Raw genomic sequence first — 18,917 nt, 5'->3', positions numbered from 1 at the left:
AGTTGTATGGCTCAGGCTACCCCTTTCCCTTAGCCATGTATACTGACATACATACACAGACCCAGCCTCTTGCCTCCACACCCGAGAGTCTAGCATTTATCAGCTCCCATCTCCCAGAATGTAGTTTATAGGATGGAGAGCACAGCAACAGGAATTCTGATATAGTCAGGTCTCAGGTCATGCAGGACTTTAAAGATGAGGATCACGAACTTGAAATTAGATCTGGGACTGGATCAGCAGCAAGTTTATAGCATTTCTCTATTGTGTCTATTCTACCAAGCTGAGCCGCTTCAGCCACTACTGAGAGTCACCTCTGGAGAACAGCACAGCAGCTGTTTCTCAGCATACTACAACACTACATGACAATTTAGGATGACACATGGAAAAGAGGCCTGTTGTCATTTAAAACTGCAGGATGCATTTGGGGAGGAGGAATGTAAGCAGCAGTTATCAAATGCTAAATGTTATCATGATGTCATATTATAATGACACCACTGAAAAGGCAATTAACCAGTTCACGCAGGGATACAGATTTCTTAATAGACCTCTACCACTTTTTCCCCTCATCAGTGTACATACATTTTTGGAACCATCAGAAACTTCGCCTTCAATAACCTGTACATTTCTCTGCCCAAATCAAAAACTAAAATGAGCTGATGAAGCATAGTTTCATCACTGACAAAAACAGCTAGAGTACAGTGCTTAAAATTAGAAAATAAATCAGGCACTGACCCAAAGCAGAAGCATTCCCATTAAAAAGTCATTGTCAGAACACATTGGGCATCAGCTCAGTATCTAATAATTTTTCCTGTAAATGTTACTGCATGTAGAATGCAGCACTGGTCATGGGAGCACTGGGGGTTGCTTAAGAGTCAGGGAGCAGAGCCTTCATCCAAAAAAGTCAATGCATGCTTTCAAAAGTTTCACTGCACACTCTTGTGATAGAACAACTGGTTTTCAGCCCTCTCCCAGCCCCTTCAAAAGAATTAGAGCTTTATGAGACTCTAGGTCTTTGACATGGTACAAGTGCCTGCTTAAAAATTGCCAGCTGGAAACATTTTAAAGGTGAACGAAAAAGCTCTTTACTTTTAAGCCCCTACTTGATTTAAAAGATTTTGCACATGTATGATGAACGACAGTAGGAGGTCTATTATTATTACAATTAATTATTGATATTATAACTTGTCTTGCAACAGTGCCTAGTCATTGATCAAGACCTGCTTGTGCTAGGGGCTGTGCAAACACAGGGGCAAAAGTTGGCATCTTCCCCAAAGAGCTTGCATGCTTAGAAGAGGTTAAAGAGAAAAGACCTACAGGGTGGAATGATACCAGATCCCATTTTGTAGACAGACAGACTGAAGCATGGAAAAGTTAAATTAATTGTCCCAGGTGACACAGTGAGCCAGCAATTGAATAAGGAATGGGATCGAAGAAAGATACCTCATCTTATGCTGTAACCAGTAGCCCATACTGTATCACTCAGAACAGAGGAAGACTGAGTTCTTCATACTGCCCCAAGTGGGTAGGGAAAGGGTGTATTCTTGTTGATTTGGTGTGTGATCTTGGTTAAGCTTTTTAACTTCCGCTTCCTTGTGCCTTAGTTTCCCTATCTTTAAAATTGGTACAGAAATATAAATCCTTTTTTGTAAAGTCTGTGAGGCTTTAGTACTTTGGGACTGTGCAAAAAACCCAATAAGAGAGTTGGTAAGTGGAGGACGTGGCATATTTGAAGTACAATCTGCTGAGTCAGACTCATAGAAACTAGCTGGAATGGAAATATTATCTGTGTTTCCCCTGAACATCTTAACAAACATAATTCCAGTATTAATTTATGGATGCTTACGGAATTAGCCAGAAAATTAATTTCCCTTTTAAAGTGCTGTAGTAAGTCAAGCAAGAAGTTTATTAAGGCTGGCTATTTTCTTATCAATTTGAGGAGCTATAGATATTACCCAAATTGATATTTGGCACAACCACAGAATGAATAATGGCCCTGGAAGTGCAATGTAAGATAGAGCCTGGAAACCCCCAGTTTGAATTTAACAAAGGTCATCAGTGACTTGGTGTCATTCCAAAATGATGGACATAAGGTGGTGGGTTTCACCCACTTCATAAAATCCTAGAGTAGTAGGGCTGGAAGGGACCTTCAGAGGTCTTCTAGTCCAACCCCCTCTCTGAGGCAGGATCATCTCTATCCAAACCATCCCATACAAATCCATTGTCTAATCTCTTAGCAAAACTACATGGTCAACCCTGACACAACACAAAAAGGGTAAAGCGGGGGTTCATAGACATGTCAGAAAAAGCATCAATAATTGCTCCTTTGCTGACACTTTTCACTCCAGAATTCAGGCCCAGTGGTAGGGCAGAGCTGGAAAACGTGCTACGGTTGTACCTGTTATGTCAGTTCAACAGAAGGCTTCAGTTTCTAGAGCTGTCAATCTAACCCCTTTTCCCAGAACTAAATCCACTTAGAAAGATGTAACAAAAAAAGCACTGGAAGGCAGGGGTAGCATCTCTTGTGAATTCTGTAAATTACTGTATTCATGTACAGTCATTAAATGTACACTTTATTGTGATAATAGAGCACAGTAGAGCAGCAGAATTCTAAATTTCCATTGACTGAGCTACATAAGTGTCATAGTGGCAAACTGAAAACGGTATTTTAAAGAGTCCTGTTACCTCTTAAGCATCTAATTACCTGTACTACGTACACATGCACAAGATCATAATTTAATATTTAGTTATTTACTTTACAAAAGATCATAATTTAATATTTAGAGTTCTGTACTTTACAAATGGACAGTAACATGCTCTCATCTCAAAGCACTTCACAGAGTAATTATGGGACTCAATCCACCTGCTGCCACTGTAACTATTTTTAAAATGGATTTGCCTACTATTGTCCAATACCCAGTGACACTGGACTTCAGTTTAGGATAGAAAGTGACTTGGAATCTGTTTGCCAAATAAAGCTAAATCCAGCTTGTGCAGGTTGAGCAATATGCCTTAAAATAAAAATCACCATATCAGGTAATACAATAAAGCTTTTAAAGCAATGCTGTTTAAAATCAGAATATAGATGGATGTGCACACAATGTCTGTTGGGTGCACAACCAATGAGTATGATAAATCCAAACCAAATGCCCTGCTCAGTTCTAGTGCAAGATAACCAAACTTTTCGGACTGGTCAAACCTCTTCTTATTTCCTTGAGCATTTCCCTTGCTAGGATGGGTGTTGGGTTTGTATTCTTGAGACTCTTTGAAGACCTGGGTATTGTAATCCTTCAGTTGCTGAGTTCATAAGGAGGAGAGGAAGTGCACAAAAATCCCTCCTCACAATGTGTTCTGTACAAGTAAGTGCCTCTCAGTTATGGTCTCCATGCTCATTTCTGCAGGAGTGTGGGGAATTCCTGCAGAAATCCACAGGGGACAGAAAGGAGACAGAGCCAAGGAGTTGTTCAGATGGAAAAGGAGGCTGTATGCCCCAAAAAGCAAAGTGATAACACCCCCCTGTTTGTGAAGTAGCTGGGAGCCAGCTGCTTACTATATATAACTGAGCACTGTATTTTGTACAAAATACAGTAAGTACAGAATGCAACAGCAAGCAGTTTTAGAGGAACCCAGTTGCAAAGATCAGCCCAGTTATAAGATCCTCCTATTAATTCATCATTGAGTTCTATATGCAGTTATTTTTTCTCAAACTTCTGACACATTGGGACATATTTTCCAGCCTATATGAGTAGAACTTGCAAGGAACAGTGGGAGAAAGCTGTTGAGAGCCACTGGCAGCTCCCTGACTTCTCTCTCACCTGGCTTCAGGCCAGGTCAGAGCTACTTAGGAGCTAATCCCACTGGCCTTTCTGTGAGTGGAGTATTGGATATGGCAGAAGTGAGTTCTGCCATGATCAGTCCCCTGCTGCCACAACAGGTCTTTTCCTGAGGGCTTGCAACTATTAGGAGGCCTCTGGAGCTATGGGAAGTCTGTTCCTTTTTCTCCTGTGAGAGCCTGGGTGGTTAGATTAACCTTTTCTCAGTGATATTTTGTTGGTGCATTTTGTTGTTGTACCTGCTGGTGTTTTCTAAACACATTTTGCTTTTGCTGCAGACTTTATAAGCAGCAAACTGCTCAGCCTTATGTGAAGATGCTTTTAATTTCTGTTGAGGCAAGGACAGTGCGACTGACTCCTGTGTTTTCAAAGAGCTGGTGTACCGCTACAGAAATTGGGATATCTAAGTTAAAAGTCTCTTTGTTGCTCACAAGGTCTGTCTTCTGAGTGTTTTTTTTTCTTCTCCCCACAGTCCGCAAGGGATACAGGATCCAGACCGACAAGGAGAGGGACTCCATGAAGGTGCTGTACTACGTTGAGAAAGAACTGGCTCAGTTTGACCCAGCTAGGAGGATGCGAGAGCGATGTGAGAAATAGGCATTGTTTGACTCTTCTCAGAGATGAAACTACATTCATAGGCACTAGAAGTTCATGTTTTAGGTTCTACGGACAACTTGATCTCAGAGCTGCTGGCTCCACTCTTCTCAAACTTAGGATTCCTAGATTTAGGCTAAGTCCATTTTAGCCACTAAAAGTGAGGCCTCATTTTCAGAACTGCTGCTAGTGCTTACCTACCAGCTCTCACTGAAGTCACTAGAAGCTTCTGGATATTCAATCCATTTGAAAAATTAGCCTTTTATTCAAGTGTCTAGATAAGGCATTAGGTCCCCAACTTTTGCCACCTTTTTTCTTTTTCTTTTCTTTTTTTTTTTTTTAATCTGGTCCTATTCTCATGTCTAGGATGCAACAGGAGAACCAGGCCCATTCTCATAGATAGGATGCAACTGGAGATGTGAGTCTGAGACCGTGTCTCACTATAAGAGATTTATTACAGACCTATATTATTTTCCGAAGGCACAGAGCCACTATTGTTGTAAAACAGCTATATATTGTGGTGGGCTAGAGCCATAATGTATTGTGGGAAACGTAGTTTGGACTGAGTGCTGCTTTGCAAATAGAATGGACATGAGATGGTAAGATTGCTTTCTGAATCTGTCAGGAGTCATTCATTCTTGCTGTCACTTTGGAGACAACTGGGGACCCTGGGCCATCTGGGACAGGTCAGAAGCAGTTTGTGTATTAGCATTTACTGTCTGATGGGGGCGGGGTTGCATTCATATTGCTAGTATCATGCCATGGCAGTGGAACTATTACAGGTGAAGGGGTTGGTTGTGAAGAGGCTGAGGATGGAAAGGATGCAGGTTCAGAACTAAGATTATTTGTGGAACTTTAATTCTTTATTTGCTGACCTACAAACTTCCTCTTAGTAAATGTTACCCTTAACCTATGAATATGAGTGGCAGAAGCAAGCTCTCAGCAATGATCTTTCCAGATTGGGATTGTGGTATATTGGTAGGGCAATGTATGTGGGGTGTGGGTGAAGCTTGTAACTCAGCTCCCTATACCAAACTTCTTCTATGTTCAGAAGACTTCAGTTGGTGGGCGTGACAGGCATCTAGACTGGGTTCCACTGGTGGCATCCATCGCTTCCTAGAATTCCTAGTGAGCTGTGTTTCTGCCTCTCTCTGTTCATTCTTTGTCTCCTGCAATGCGGTGCATGCTGGGCTTTATGGGCCTGCTCCATTAAGAGGGAGGCCTTTTGTTTTAGTTCCTAGGATTTCATTTGGCTGGTGAGAAACATGGCTTCTCCCATATTTGAGGCTGCACCTGGCAACCCAGGATTCAGACAGGCTGGTGCAAGGCATCAGCTTACATTAAAAATGAATAAATACAACCCAGACCCCTCAGTATTGCGTATGAAAAAGCCAAGAAAGACAAAAGGCGTTGCAATGATTCCTCTGACCCAATGCCATGAGGAGTCCTGGAATTCCAAGGTATTTTTTTAAATATCATCCAAGGCACAGATGATATTTAAAAAAAAAACAAACCCTTGTAGCTTTTATTATTAGCTTATGCACTGAGCTTGTCCAAGCTTCAGGCATTTGTACAGGGATGAATTTAGAACCTGACAGTCACAGACGTGACTCAATCAGTGGAGGTAAGGGTTGAGGGGAATGGCATTAATCACAGCTTTGTGCAGATTAGGAGAAACTAAAAAATTACATATCATTCTAAAACAGTCATCAGAACTGAGCATGTTGCCATTTCCACCCACAAGATCTACTATAAAAAGACCATCTCCAGATTGGAATGTCAGGAATCCAGATGTCATTGCTCCTGACGGAGTGGAGATTGACAGCCATTCAGCAGACTGGAGGTGGAAGGGAGAGTCCAAATCATTTTTGAGGGGGCTGATTTTGCTTTAGCTTGACTGGTCAGACCAAGTCTAGAGCCACTCTTGTCTTACAGGGGGGAGGGAGAAGGGGCAGGGAGGGGGTGTTGCACTCCAGTTATACAAAGCAGAACACCCAACCAGGGTGGAGATGGGCGAGGACCCCATGCCAGGGGCATTCTCCAAATTGTTCTGAGACACGATCCATATTCCATTAGGATCCACATGCTGAGGAGAAATGGAGTAGGCAGGGGCTTTGAGACTGATTCTGTTTGTTATGGTAGGGAGGTTTAGCTTCTTCCAGCCCCACCATGATCTCACTGTCTTCTCAAACACTTGTCCCATCTGTGATGTGCATCTGTGTGTCTACCTGGTTTCCTGCAGATAACAACACCATCTCTGAGCTCAGTTCCCTGCATGAGGAGGACTTGAACTTCTGTCAGCCTTACCGCCAGGTGCGAAGGAAGCCGCTCCCTCCGGCCGGGGATCTGGATGGTGATGCAGAGTACTGGGCAGGGGTGATCGGTGGGGGTGGCACCTCGAGGTCACAGGCTGTCTCCGATTACAGGGAGGAGAGGGACAGCTTCCGGCACAGGTGAGTGCTGTGCTCAAGAGGCCAGTGACCTAGCTGGGAAAAGGGGAAGGAAGAAAGGTCTGAGACACTGGAACTTCCTTTGGTTCTGTTTTTGCCTGGCAAAGCAGAGGGGACGCAGGCCAGGGATTGATCTGGTTCCCACAGCGCTGATTAGCTGATCCTCCTGGGGGAAACCAAACACCTTCCCCTTTCCGTGTGAGAGAACTAGATGATAAATATTTGATAATAATGTATAAGGCCAGGAAATCCATCCACTGTTCTCCTGGCATGGTGAGACTTCTAGGAATTGCACTGCCTCTTTACTGTGAGTGCAATAAATGCCCAGCACACATGAACAGAAACCACTCCCAGTCTTGGTCCAAGGGTCTTGCCCTCTGGTCCCTAGAGTACAGTATAATTCAGACTCTCATACCCTGGGAATTTCCTCACAGTGTCAGCACCTCAGTCCTTTATATCTCAAGGGCAACTTTGGGATACCTCTCCCCAGATGAGCTATAAATGTGGTGCATGACACATTATTCACTTAAAATTTGCTGCAGTGCAAGGGAATAACATGTTTCTTCCTCTTAGCCTCAGTAGGAGGTCACATGCTGCATCTAATGTTTTCTTTTCTCTCCTGCAGCCAGCAGAAATCGAAATCGGAAATGCTGTCGAGGAAGAGTTTCTCTGTGGGAGTACCAGCTGTCTCCATGGATGAGCTCGCAGCCTTCGCAGAATCCTACAGCCAGCGCACCCGGCGGACAGATGGCCAGGAGTCCCGGCGCTTTGAGAGGTCGGAGTCCCGAGGGGGGCGAGGTGGAGCAGTGCAGCACCAGGACACTACCTCAGAGGAGTACTACAGCAAGCGTAGGGGGAACCGAGAGCCATTGACAGACTCGGATCGAGGCTGGTCTTACAGCCCACCCAGGAGACGGGCTCATGAGGAGAAGCACCTACCTAGGCTGGTGAGCCGGACGCCTGGAGGGAGCCAGAAGTATGACCACTCCTACCTCAGCAGCGTCCTGGAGAGGAAGTCACGGAGCTATGATGAGAGTGGTGAACACAGCGAGACTCCCTCAAAGCTGAGCTCGCAGCCCAGCCAGAGGGGGGGAACATACTATGCCTGGTCACCACCATCCACCTACAAAGCAGGGCAGCAGCAACAGCCACCACAGCAGGAAGAAGGAGAGGACACCCTACCCCCATACAGTGAGAGGGAGCTGAGCCGGGGCCCTTCATACAGGAGCAGGGACCAGGCCTACCTCAACGCCTCAGACAAGAAGAGGAAAAAGGAGCCCAAGAAAACAGTGAGGCCATGTCTGACGCTCCTGGTCCAAATAGGCTGAGCTGGGATTACCAGGCAGGGGATTCTATCTAGAGCCTGGGGCCGAGGGGGAACCCCAGGAAAGGGATGGAGTTTGGCACCATGGTGGGGAAATACCAGGTTGGGGATAACATGTGAGGGGATGCATCAGAAGGTGGTCCCTTAAGGCGATCACACTGTAGGGAGGCAGGGATTGACAGCTCTGAGCTCTAGCCAGTCATGCTGGAGTAGGGTAGGAGGAAAGAGTAGTTATATGGACGTAGAGGAGTGGTGTCAAAGATATGGCTTACAGGCCAGATACAGCCTGTGGAGTGCTATTGACCAGACCATAGTGCTGCCCCTGGGTCTTGGACTGGACCTGCATGCAACATGTGGCACAGCCCAGACTGGCCTGCACACAGTGCCTGTGCTGCCCATGGCAAGTGGGCCTGGTCTGTGAGCCTGATCTGGCCTGTGGACTGGCCCCATGTCACTCATTTGGCTGGCACATCTGATGTGTTTGATACCCCTGACCTAGGGTAATCATACGTGTGTAGGTGGACACAGGACACTAGCTATGGCAGTGGTTCCCAGCCAGTGGTCTGCACCAAGCCATGGTAAGTGGTCTGTTGATTACATAGGTTTTCATCCTTTGCAGTTAAGAGTTTGAGGATCAGATGGGGGTGATGAGACATAGTGAGCATTTGCAGGGGTCCAAAAAGCTTGGGATTGTTGCTGTATGGGTCAGTAGCATTGTAGTAGGAAGAGCATTCAGTGAAATTGCAGGCCATGCCAATATTAAATGAGAGTTAAGGGTCCCCATTTTTGTGGGCTGAGGCATGAAGAAAGGAAATGGAATGTGTAACAAGATGCTAAGTTAAAGATCTGCATATGGACTGGTGTGTGTGTCTGTGTGCACATGCAAATACACATGCATATGTGCATGCTAAACAATCACCTGAGATGGGGTGGGGGTAAATCTCTGGGTCTATCTGTTAGTAAGAGTTATGAAATCTTTCATTGGGTTGGAAGTGTTGATTGCCCCCCCTTCCCAAATCTGCCCTGCAGCTGAGGCGGCATGGTTAATGCCAATGAGCTTTGTTAGAGAGAGAGAGAGAGAGAGAATTTGTGCACGCACAGAAGGGAGAGAATTGAGATGCAAACGGCAGCTGCAGCACAATGGAGGCTGCCCTGCTCTTACCCCTGGCGGCAAGCACCTTCAGTGCACAATGGCAAAATGAATGCCATTCACCCTGTTGTGCAGGTCCTGCCAAAGCTATACCTCTCTCCTTGTTTAACTCATGATTTGATGGTTTCATTTTTCTCTGTCTTTCCTTCAGAACGATTTTCCGACCAGGATGTCCCTTGTGGTTTGATGCTGCCGTGGAAGAGTTGTGTTGATGGACTGGATACCATGAGCTGGCCGCAGGGACGAGATACACAGCCATGAGCCACAAGGAACCTTTGCAGCCACCAGCTGTGGACACTGTTTCAGTTGTGTGTTTCATCAGGGTAGTAGAAGCCTTCTTTAGAGATGGACTCCGACCAGCAGCACTCACCCCACTGACAACCAACAGCACTCACCCCACTGACTCTGGAGGAGTCTGCCAGGAAAATAAATAAGGACAGGGCTCTGTTTGGCATTCTCGTCCCCAGAGTCCTCTCTGTCCCACACTGGAAGGCAGCTGTGTCCATACTTCTTATCCCAAAAGAGCTGAACTGCAAGCAGGGTTTTCTTTGGGTCTCTTACCCAGAATGCCCTATCCCATGTTAAGAGCAGGTTGTCACTCTCCCTCACTGTTTCCTCTGTCCTGTGTTTAGAGGGAACTTCTCTCTGTACCTCTCACACTCAGAGCCTTTGCTGTGTCATGCCAAGAGCTGGGGACTACCTCCCCTTCCCCCAAGCTGACAGAGGGTGTCATTCTAACAGCTGCAGGTGACCTAAAGATGACAAGGTCCCTGTTCCCTGAAAATTGTGAAAGGGAATATGCACCTCTTGGGAACTCTCTAGGAAAATACTGATTTTTAATGATGTGTGTGTGAACCATGGTAAGGGCTGAGCAGGGAGAGAAACAAATGTGGTTGATTTGTTTGATATTTTTCTTCCTATTCATTCAGTGATAGGAGCTGCAAGTAAAATCAGTGTACTGTTTTGAAAGTGGATCCAAGTAGATTTTATTGTAATGAGAGCATCACTTGGTGCCCCACCCCCATCGCTGTTTGTTGCAATGAGTTTGTGTTTCCTTGCAGCTGAGCTATGACCATATAAAGCTTCAGCTGGTTATCTGCTTGATTGTATCCTAACCAGAGCTCCATCTCTGTCAGTGGTCTGCTTGCAGTTTCATCATGTCTCCCTGGGTTAGGGGTCTTTTGTTTGAAAGAAGGAAGAAAGAGAAAATTATGCTAAGAAATAGAAGCCATGGGTCTTACTTCTATAAGATCAGCATTATTCCCTCCTGGTCAGGTGCCAGGATATTCAGTAGAGCAACAATGAAACAATCCTGAACAAAAGAATATTTGGATGAAACATGTGCTTTAAACCTCAGCCTCTTTCCAGTTACTATCATTTCATCCATTTCAGTCTTAACATGATTTTTGTGGCTAATGTCTGAGGAACAGCTGAATTTAGAAGCGAGCACTTCATGCCATCTGGAAGCATGACATTCCTGCTTTCAAGGACTACAATGCAGTCATTACTCACCAAAATCATAATGGAATTCTTGTGGAGGGAGAAAGTAAGATGGAGATCAGGATATGATTTTAAGGTCCAGTATCTTGCCATGTGCTGCGGTAGAAATGAATGGCACCTCACATCAGTAGGATGGGGAGCCTGTGATGCACAGCCTTCTTTCTACCTCAGAAGCTATTGGCCTTAAATCTGTTGCTAAACCCTCATTAACAGTCCCTATTTTGGGCACTGGTGAAGGACTGGACCTCAGACAGACTGATTGTCAGTGTCTGTCTGTTAACGTAGTCACAGTTCCTTGCGACTTACATACTTACTTTTGGATTTGCACTTTTCTTGCTATATACTTAATCGCCTCCCCTGCCCCATTACTGCCCCATGCTTCACTGAGAACAATGGAGGTCAGTCTCTGGGGATCTGATGTTGCTGCTACTTTTTGCCATAGCTGGAAATGGGGGCTGTGGACCATGTGCCAGGGAACAGATCTGTTCTCCTTCCTCCCAGGTCCTTGTATTGATAGTATTTTTGTAAATCCCAGTTTGAGGTCTGCCCTGGAAAGAAAGAGATCACTGTGCAAGCACACACTGTCCAGCTGGATTTGTTCTGTGTTCTTGTTAGAGAGAATAAATGTAAAAAAAGTATTTCCTCCTCTGCTCCTCTTTAGTATATATTCCCAGAAAAAAACCCCCAACAGCATTTGATCTTCCCACACTCATGCATATTAAATAAGGGCTAGAAGGTCAAAGTTGCTCATCTCACTGTGTCCTTTCTGACAGTCCCAGAGGTCATTATGGGTGGTAACCTGAAAGTGCTTTAGCAGCCAGTACCATGTCAGGAGGGAGGAGAGACAGGGTTTTAAAATCCTGTGGACACCTGTATTTGCAAAAGCACTCTAGAGATTGGAATGCAGTTTTACCTTCCCCTGACATCAAATCTCTGGTTTATTTAATCCAAACCTCTGAGTGTAATCTTGTGCATTAAAACCAACATACTTTTGACTGTTTAAATGGATTTGTTGTAGTCGCTCTGCGCTGATATTTCAGGACATTTAATCACCACCTACGGAAAGTTGCAAGGACAAGGATTTAGTAGGTTTAGAATATCACACTTTTATCTTCCCAACGTTAGCAGCTCTCCACACATATTGCCATACTTCTTATCTGAAACTTAAAAGAGGCAAAAGAGTAGGCAGTTAGCTTGTTGGAGTACCTGATCAAGATGACTTTACCCAGAAGCACACTAGGTAGGACTGGTGGTGCTAAGACACATACTCCTACGTGACAAATTTCTAGCCTTAGGAAAAGATTGTCCCTCAGTACCCTGAAACCAAGTCAATAGCCAGCACAGCCCATCCTGTTCTACTCACAGCCGAGAATCTTTCACCCCTCAGCCTGGATGATTAATGCCATCTGTACAGGGAAAGATCTGGGGTGGTGTGGGTTGCACTCTCCTTTGACTATATAGCATGCACAGAGTGAGCTTTCCACTCCTGAGAGCTCTGGTCTCCACACCCTCCATGCCAGTGAGCTCTCAGTTGCATCCCGTTTCAGAATCTGAGTTCCACTTCTGTCTGCATGCCAATCAAGTTATATACCCTTGGTGACAAGCAGCTGGCTACAGGCTGGCATGTTCTTCCCAGGGGAGGGATCCCTGCAGCTGGCCCCGAACAGGCTAGTTTATAAACTGGATATTGATAGGGTGGAGCTTTGGTTTCTATAGCTACAAGAATCTAGTGTTCCAGAATACCTGCAGACTGATGCTGACACCCGTGGCCTGAAATAGTGGCTGTGAAGATTCGCATGTTTCAGAGAAGGAAAAAATGACAAGTGTTTTTCCACTTTGTCTCTCAAAACATCTGCAGGATGACCAGCCTTGGAAAACAGGTAGTCCTAATTATTGCACTCAGTCTGAGAGTGACAGGAATCAAAAACAATAAAATTCTCCAGTCGTTGATTTTTATGGCTGGCATAAAATTAAAATTGTTTCCATACAGGATGAGAGTGTCTGACGCACATCAAGGACACAGACACTTTACAGCTCCAAAATGAAGCATCACAACATGAAATAAGTAAGAAGAGACACCAGTAGAATCATAGAGAAGTAGGGCTGGAAGTGACCTTCAGCAGTCATCTAGTAGTCCAATCTCCAAAAGGCAGGATCATCCCTATTCAAACAATCCTATACAAATACCCTGTTTAACCTATTAAGAAAACTACCAAGTCAGCCCTGACACAACCACAAGTCCTAATACCCTAACCTGCCACAGGCAAAATAGGGAACAATGGTGGGCAATGTCCTGCTGCTGTGCTGGTTGTTAAAATACGATGGAGAGATACAAGGAGGGCCAAACCCCCTGTGGTCTGCATCAATCAGACAATGAGGTAGAATTCCTTCCTGGCCCCAAATATGGCAATCAGTCTGACGGTGAGTGTAGAGGAAAGACCCTCTAGCCAGGAATGCCTGTGCTTAAGCCTCTGTAGGAGCATTGGCACACCCCAACCTTGGTTGCAAGCAACCTCAGCGCTTCTGAGAAAGGCAAAACACACTCCTCTGTCCTCCCCTGAAACGTAGCAGCAGGAAGGGAGAAGAATTCTTTCCTGGCCCCACGTGGCAACCAGGAAAGCCCAGAAGCATGGGAAATACCTACTGTAGAGCATAGGCATAGTGTAACAAGGTGATTGGCTCAGGATAGAGCCCAGCTTCAGGGGGTTAGTAGGTAATAACCTGCCTGCCTAGGATCTCTGGGCCAGCTGATGGGGATGGTTGGCTGGTCCTAGTGAAAGTTAAAAGCTCCCAAGGAGATGATGCTGAGGAGAAGGGAAGCTGAGAAGAAAGGCATTACTGAAGCATTAAGATGAAGGCCTTGGCCTGGATAAGAGAGGCAGTGGGGAAGGGTTTGTTGATGTTTTGTTTTTCTGGTTAGTTTGAGGTAGAAAAGGGGGAAGGCTGGCTCCTTGGCCTGACTGAAGGAGTACCCATTACACATAGCTACTCCTAGATCATTCCTGACCAATACTTTCCTACCTCTTCTTGAATATCTCCAGTGAGGGAGATCCTACAACTTCCCTACACAGCCTATTCCACTGTCTCGCTCTTCTAACAGTGAAGAAGGTTTTCCTAATAGCCAGTCTAAACCCACTTTGCTGCAACTTCAAGCCACTGGTCCATATCCTACTCTCTTCAGCAAGAGAGAGAAGATGTTTTCCCTCTTCTTTATGGCAGCCCTTGAGATATTTGGGCTGTTATCATGTCCCCTCTTAAGCACCTTTTCTGCAAGTTGAACATGCCTACTTACTTCAAATGTGCAACATATGACTTGTTTAAGCCCTTCATCATTTTTGCCCAAAACTGCACATGATGTTCTAGATGAGGCCTAACCAATGCCGAGTAGAGAAGCACTAACATCTCCTTTGTCTGGCATCTAATGCTTCTATTGATACATCTCCAAAACACATATACCTTTTGTGCAACTGCATTGCACTGCAGACTTGCATTGGGTGTGTGATCTACTATGAATTCTAGATCCTTCCTGATAATACTACCATCCAGCCAGGTATTACGCATTTCCTTTTGTGTTTTTTGATTATTCTTCTGAAAGTATAGCACCTTGCATTTCTCAGTGTTGAACCTTATCCAGTTACCTCTGGCCCAGCTTTCCAATCTGTTGAGATTCTTCTGAATTGTGTTCAGAGAATCCCTTATAAACATGTCAAATCATGAATAGCTGTTGGATCAACTGTAGGCAGTATATCCACTTGTACTACCAGAAACATGGTTTGGGTTGCTAAAGGAGACTGATATACTAGAACAAGAAATACAGACTTAAGCTAGTGATAAAAATGAATTCTCAATTGTTTCCAACATTTCTTTCAGATAAATCATCCCTAGCCAGGTTTACATTATAATATTAACCTCCTAGACAAATGAAATGGAAAATTAAAAAATCAAGTACACAGTCTGTAACAGGCTATGTCCCCAGTCACAGAAGTTGTGCCCCCAGTCACCTGAGTAGCTCCTACTCTGCTCTGGTTCCCTATTCTGACCTCCAGATCTCTCACATGCCATGCAATGCTGGAATTGTTTAGCTTGGAAACAGGGAGGATGTCCAGGCCCCAAGCAACTTCTGGTCTGCTGCTGGATAGTGCACTGACAACATTGACCCTTATGGGTCAATTTCATGGCCTTCAACTTCCCCTCTAGCCATGATGCAGGTATTAACCATTCAAATGGGACCTAGGCCCTAGTCTAATATGTAGCTCTCTCTGGCCTCTGTATCTTTAAAAATCTCAGTGGGCTTGCAGTCCCAGTTCAATATGTGGCCCTCTCAGGCCTCTGCCTCTCATGGGCTAAAGTGTAGCTTGTGCCATGCCCTGGCAGGCTGAAGCCTCTTCATGCCTCCCTGGCACTATTGGTACCTCCACCTCCTCTTGCTAGACCCAGTTTGGTCCACTAGTTACATAATTACAATGAAAAGGTAAACCCTCTGCCTATAACTCAGCTAGAAGTTCCTGGGCTACCCACTGCAGTTTGGCTCTTGGGAGACCCCCAGCTCCTTACCTGCAGTCAGTAGGGTAGTGGGCTTACCTAGTGGTCCCTCAGCTGCAGTCACCACTATGCAGAGCTCCTTCCCTGGCAGCTTGCAAGACCAGTGTCCTTCTCCAGACTCTGCCTGGGTTATATAACCACCAAGCTATGCCCCTGGGAGTTGCATGCCTTTTCTTAGCCCACTGTGGGTGTCCTCTAGACTGGTCAAACTGCAATAGCAGTTTCCTTCTTCTCCATGCTGAATGTTGTTCTACAGTAGTACTGCTGTGCTACCAGCACCTCAATAAGTACTTTGCCCTATCGCCTTACTGCTGAGCCTCTGGTTTTGCACTGGATGCCTGTAGCCTACCAATGCTCCTGACTACTGGTAAGCAATTGCCTGTACTTGGGGCCTCCTGTAGCTGTTGGCCCCTCTTAAAGTAACAGCGGGTCCCCAGCTCTCTGTTACACCGTGCTATGAAACTCTGGGAGACAATAACCTGTGTCGTCTGAGAGCCAGAGAGCCAGGAATGTCTGGCCCTATGCTGCCACACAATGGAGGGAAAGGGATTGTGTCTGTCTCCCTAAGAAGAGGCAGCCAGCCCTGTTAAGGACATTCAGTGGTGGGCCATTCTGCTAATGAAGGAATGTCCCACTAGGACAGCGGTGGGCAAAATGGCGGATCTGGCTGGTGGCTTTACTCCATTTCCCAGCAGGCCCTGCCTGTGCCACTGCAGCTGGACGCCAGCAGCAGCAGGGCCATGATAGTGCGGGGCCGGAGTTTCCACAGAAACCAGCCCCAGCAGTGCTGGCAGGGCATGCGGCTGGGTGGGGAGCTGCTCTGGGGTTGGGGCTGGGATCTTGCAGCAGTGACAGTAGTCTGGAGCTGGGGCAGAGCTGCAATCTGCTGCCCACACTCCCCTGCCCAGAGCATGTGGGCAGCAGATTGCAGTTTTGCTCCAGCTCCGGATCATGCTGTCACCACTGCAAGATCCCAGCCCTGGAGCAGCTCCCCACCCAACTGCATGCCCTGTCAGTGCTGCTGGGGCCGGGCTCCATGGAAACTCTGGCCCCTTGCTGTCACAGCCCCACCATTGCTGGGGTCTCCATGGAAACCAGGTGATGTGGGCAGGGGCTGCTGGGAAATGGAGTCTGCCTTGGGCCTGATCCAGCCTGCAGGCGAGACTGCCTGTCTCTGGACTAGGAGGTTAAAACTAGGGATGTGCGAAATGGCACCGTTTTGTTTCAACTGGTATGTTGATGTTTTGATGGAACAATGTTTCCTTTCAAATTTTGTTTCAATTTGAAACCACTGTTCCGTTTCGTTTCATTGAAACAGTTTAGCTGTTTCAACGCTGTTTCGATGTTTTGCCTATAGGCTATAATAGGGAAGCTTGAAACAGCCTATAACTTTGTCATTTTCAGCCTGATTTGGATGAAACTTGCTGGAATGGTAGTCCCTTCTAAGGGCATGAAGCCTGCCAAGTTTCAAGGAGATAGGTGCAGGGGGTTCAGGGAAACTGCATCTCAAATCTTGAAAGCAAAAAGCTCATGTCACGAGTAACTGTTAAGCAGCAGCAGGGTCAAAACTGCAGGGATGCTAGCCCCTGCAGATGTAACTAAGCCTGCCAAGTTGCAAGGAGATAGGTGTAGGGGTTTCGGGAAAACTGCATCTCAAGCTGTGGACAAGCAAAACTCGTGACATGGGTGACACTCTGTGTGTGTTAAGGCACAGCAGGGTGAAAACTCAGGCTTGCTAGGCCACAAAGCCTACGAGCTTTCAAGGAGATAGGTGCAGGGGAAGTCTGGGTTCTGGGGCCCTGCACCTCTAGCTGCTGACAGGCAAAACTCATGACATAGGGGGGGTGACACTGTGTGTTAAGGTGCAACCTCAACTGATACCAACGCAGAAAGTAGGGCAGTTCAAACAACGCTGCCTTCTTTGCAGTTTCTCCATCCTTCCCCCAGAGCACTGGGATTGGAAGGGACCTCAGGGAAGGATCACAGTCACTGGCCAGCTACACGGTCAATAATGAGAGCACTCCTTTCCCCCTCTTCCCTCTCCCTCTCCTTACTTAGTTTCTGTTTCTGTGCAGGCAAGCCCAGGTTGGGCTTCGAAACTGGAAACGTTTTGAAAATTTCTAAATGTTTTGACTTGCCTCATTTTGTTTCGAGGCTGTTTTGAAGCTCTTTGTTTTGTTTCGATTTTGCTGTTTCGAGCTGGAAACGAGCGTTGAAACGAAACTGCCAGCAAAATTTCACACAGCCCTACTTAAAACTCTCTGAGGAGAGAGCTGAGAAGAGGCAAAACTTTGAGGGAACTGTTGCAAGAGGAAAGCAAGCAGGCTGTGAGCTGAACATCTTGCTCCATGGAGGGATCCAGCTGTTGTGCTGGGGCCGTAGCCATAGGGCTTCCCTCCTGGTGCCTGGGACAGGGCTAAAGGGTCTGGTTTTGTTTCTCTGTTTGCTTGTTTGGTACTTGAAGCCTGTGTTTTATTTGGGAGGACTGGCTGAGGGGCTCTTCAAGGAGCAAAACCTGTCTGCAGAAGCTAGCAGGCTAGACAACCTGCTTACAGGCTTGCACTGGATAACAAATATCCTTCCTTTTGTTACTCTGCATAGAGGTTGGCTCTTGTCTTTAGCACAAAGTCCAGATGAATCTGGTGCCTTGAAGCCCTGGATTGCCTTTCTGCACCAGCCAGAACTAGCAGCAGTGCCTTCTGCATCCTATTGTTCCGGCATGGGTCTCCCCAGTGACCCAAGATTCTGTGGCTGCAAATCAGCCAAATGCCTCTGGGGACACCTGGTGGCGTGAAGCACGTCCATTTAATTGAACTGAGTGGATTAGTCACCTGGAGTCCCTTGGGTATGATACTCATTTTCTAGCATCTGGTCAGAAAGAAGATAGCTGAGTGTAAATTGATGAAGCATGTCAACAGCCCATAGCTTAACGACTGCAGTAGATGATGCTAGGGCTGAAACTTCCTTTTCTGACAAACATACCGAAGATTATTTAACACCTTGCAACTCACCCCAAAACAACAGCAGAAACACAAGCTGAACCCAGCTTTACTTCATGTACAACAGGGCGGCAAGCAAAAGCACCACCACTTGATGAGAACCAGTTACACTTAAAACTAGTGAAGGTTTCCATTGCTTGAACAGGTAATAGTAAAGTTATTCCCTTGAGCCAAGGTGGCCAGGGTGGCCTGTTGTCAAAGGTGCATCACCCTTCTGGGCTTCTCAGCCATTACAATGGGCAGGGGTTCCTGGTGGAGGTTTAGTAGGACAGAGAATATTCCATCTTGTGAATCATGGAAAGAAAAATAAATTCTTACAAGTAACAGTGGTTTAAAAGTATGAATATCAGTTAACCAGATCCTTTCAAAGAGCACAGCTTTGGTTTAAAGAAGTGACAATCAGGAAGGTCCTCGTCTGTTATCCCTCAATGATTCAAAGTCAGATTTGAGTGCCTTCTAAGTATAATAATGGGTGTCCCTAGCTTCCACTTTTGCAAACTCCTCCTGTACTTGGGTAATTCTCTTCTC

At 46.0% G+C, this 18,917-nt stretch overlaps 1 protein-coding gene across 1 annotated transcript in view; it reads left to right on the top strand.

Annotated features, from left to right (window-relative positions):
- ILDR2 (immunoglobulin like domain containing receptor 2) overlaps nucleotides 1–11,856 on the top strand; it is a 60,208-nt gene extending 48,352 nt beyond the window's left edge. Inside the window, exons 8-11 of the mRNA XM_019523906.1 lie at nucleotides 4,303–4,416; nucleotides 6,667–6,877; nucleotides 7,500–8,163; nucleotides 9,500–11,856. Of these exons, the coding sequence (XP_019379451.1) occupies nucleotides 4,303–4,416; nucleotides 6,667–6,877; nucleotides 7,500–8,163; nucleotides 9,500–9,535 (1,025 nt within the window). The 3' untranslated portion in view covers nucleotides 9,536–11,856. The remainder of the gene's footprint in view (nucleotides 1–4,302; nucleotides 4,417–6,666; nucleotides 6,878–7,499; nucleotides 8,164–9,499) is intronic.
- Nucleotides 11,857–18,917: the final 7,061 nt, after the last annotated feature.

The sequence above is a fragment of the Gavialis gangeticus genome, unplaced genomic scaffold (assembly GCF_001723915.1).
Source record: "Gavialis gangeticus isolate Ggan-Ray unplaced genomic scaffold, GavGan_comp1, whole genome shotgun sequence".
Taxonomy (NCBI): Eukaryota; Metazoa; Chordata; order Crocodylia; family Gavialidae; genus Gavialis; species Gavialis gangeticus.
This window is presented reverse-complemented; position numbering and strand designations above follow the sequence as displayed.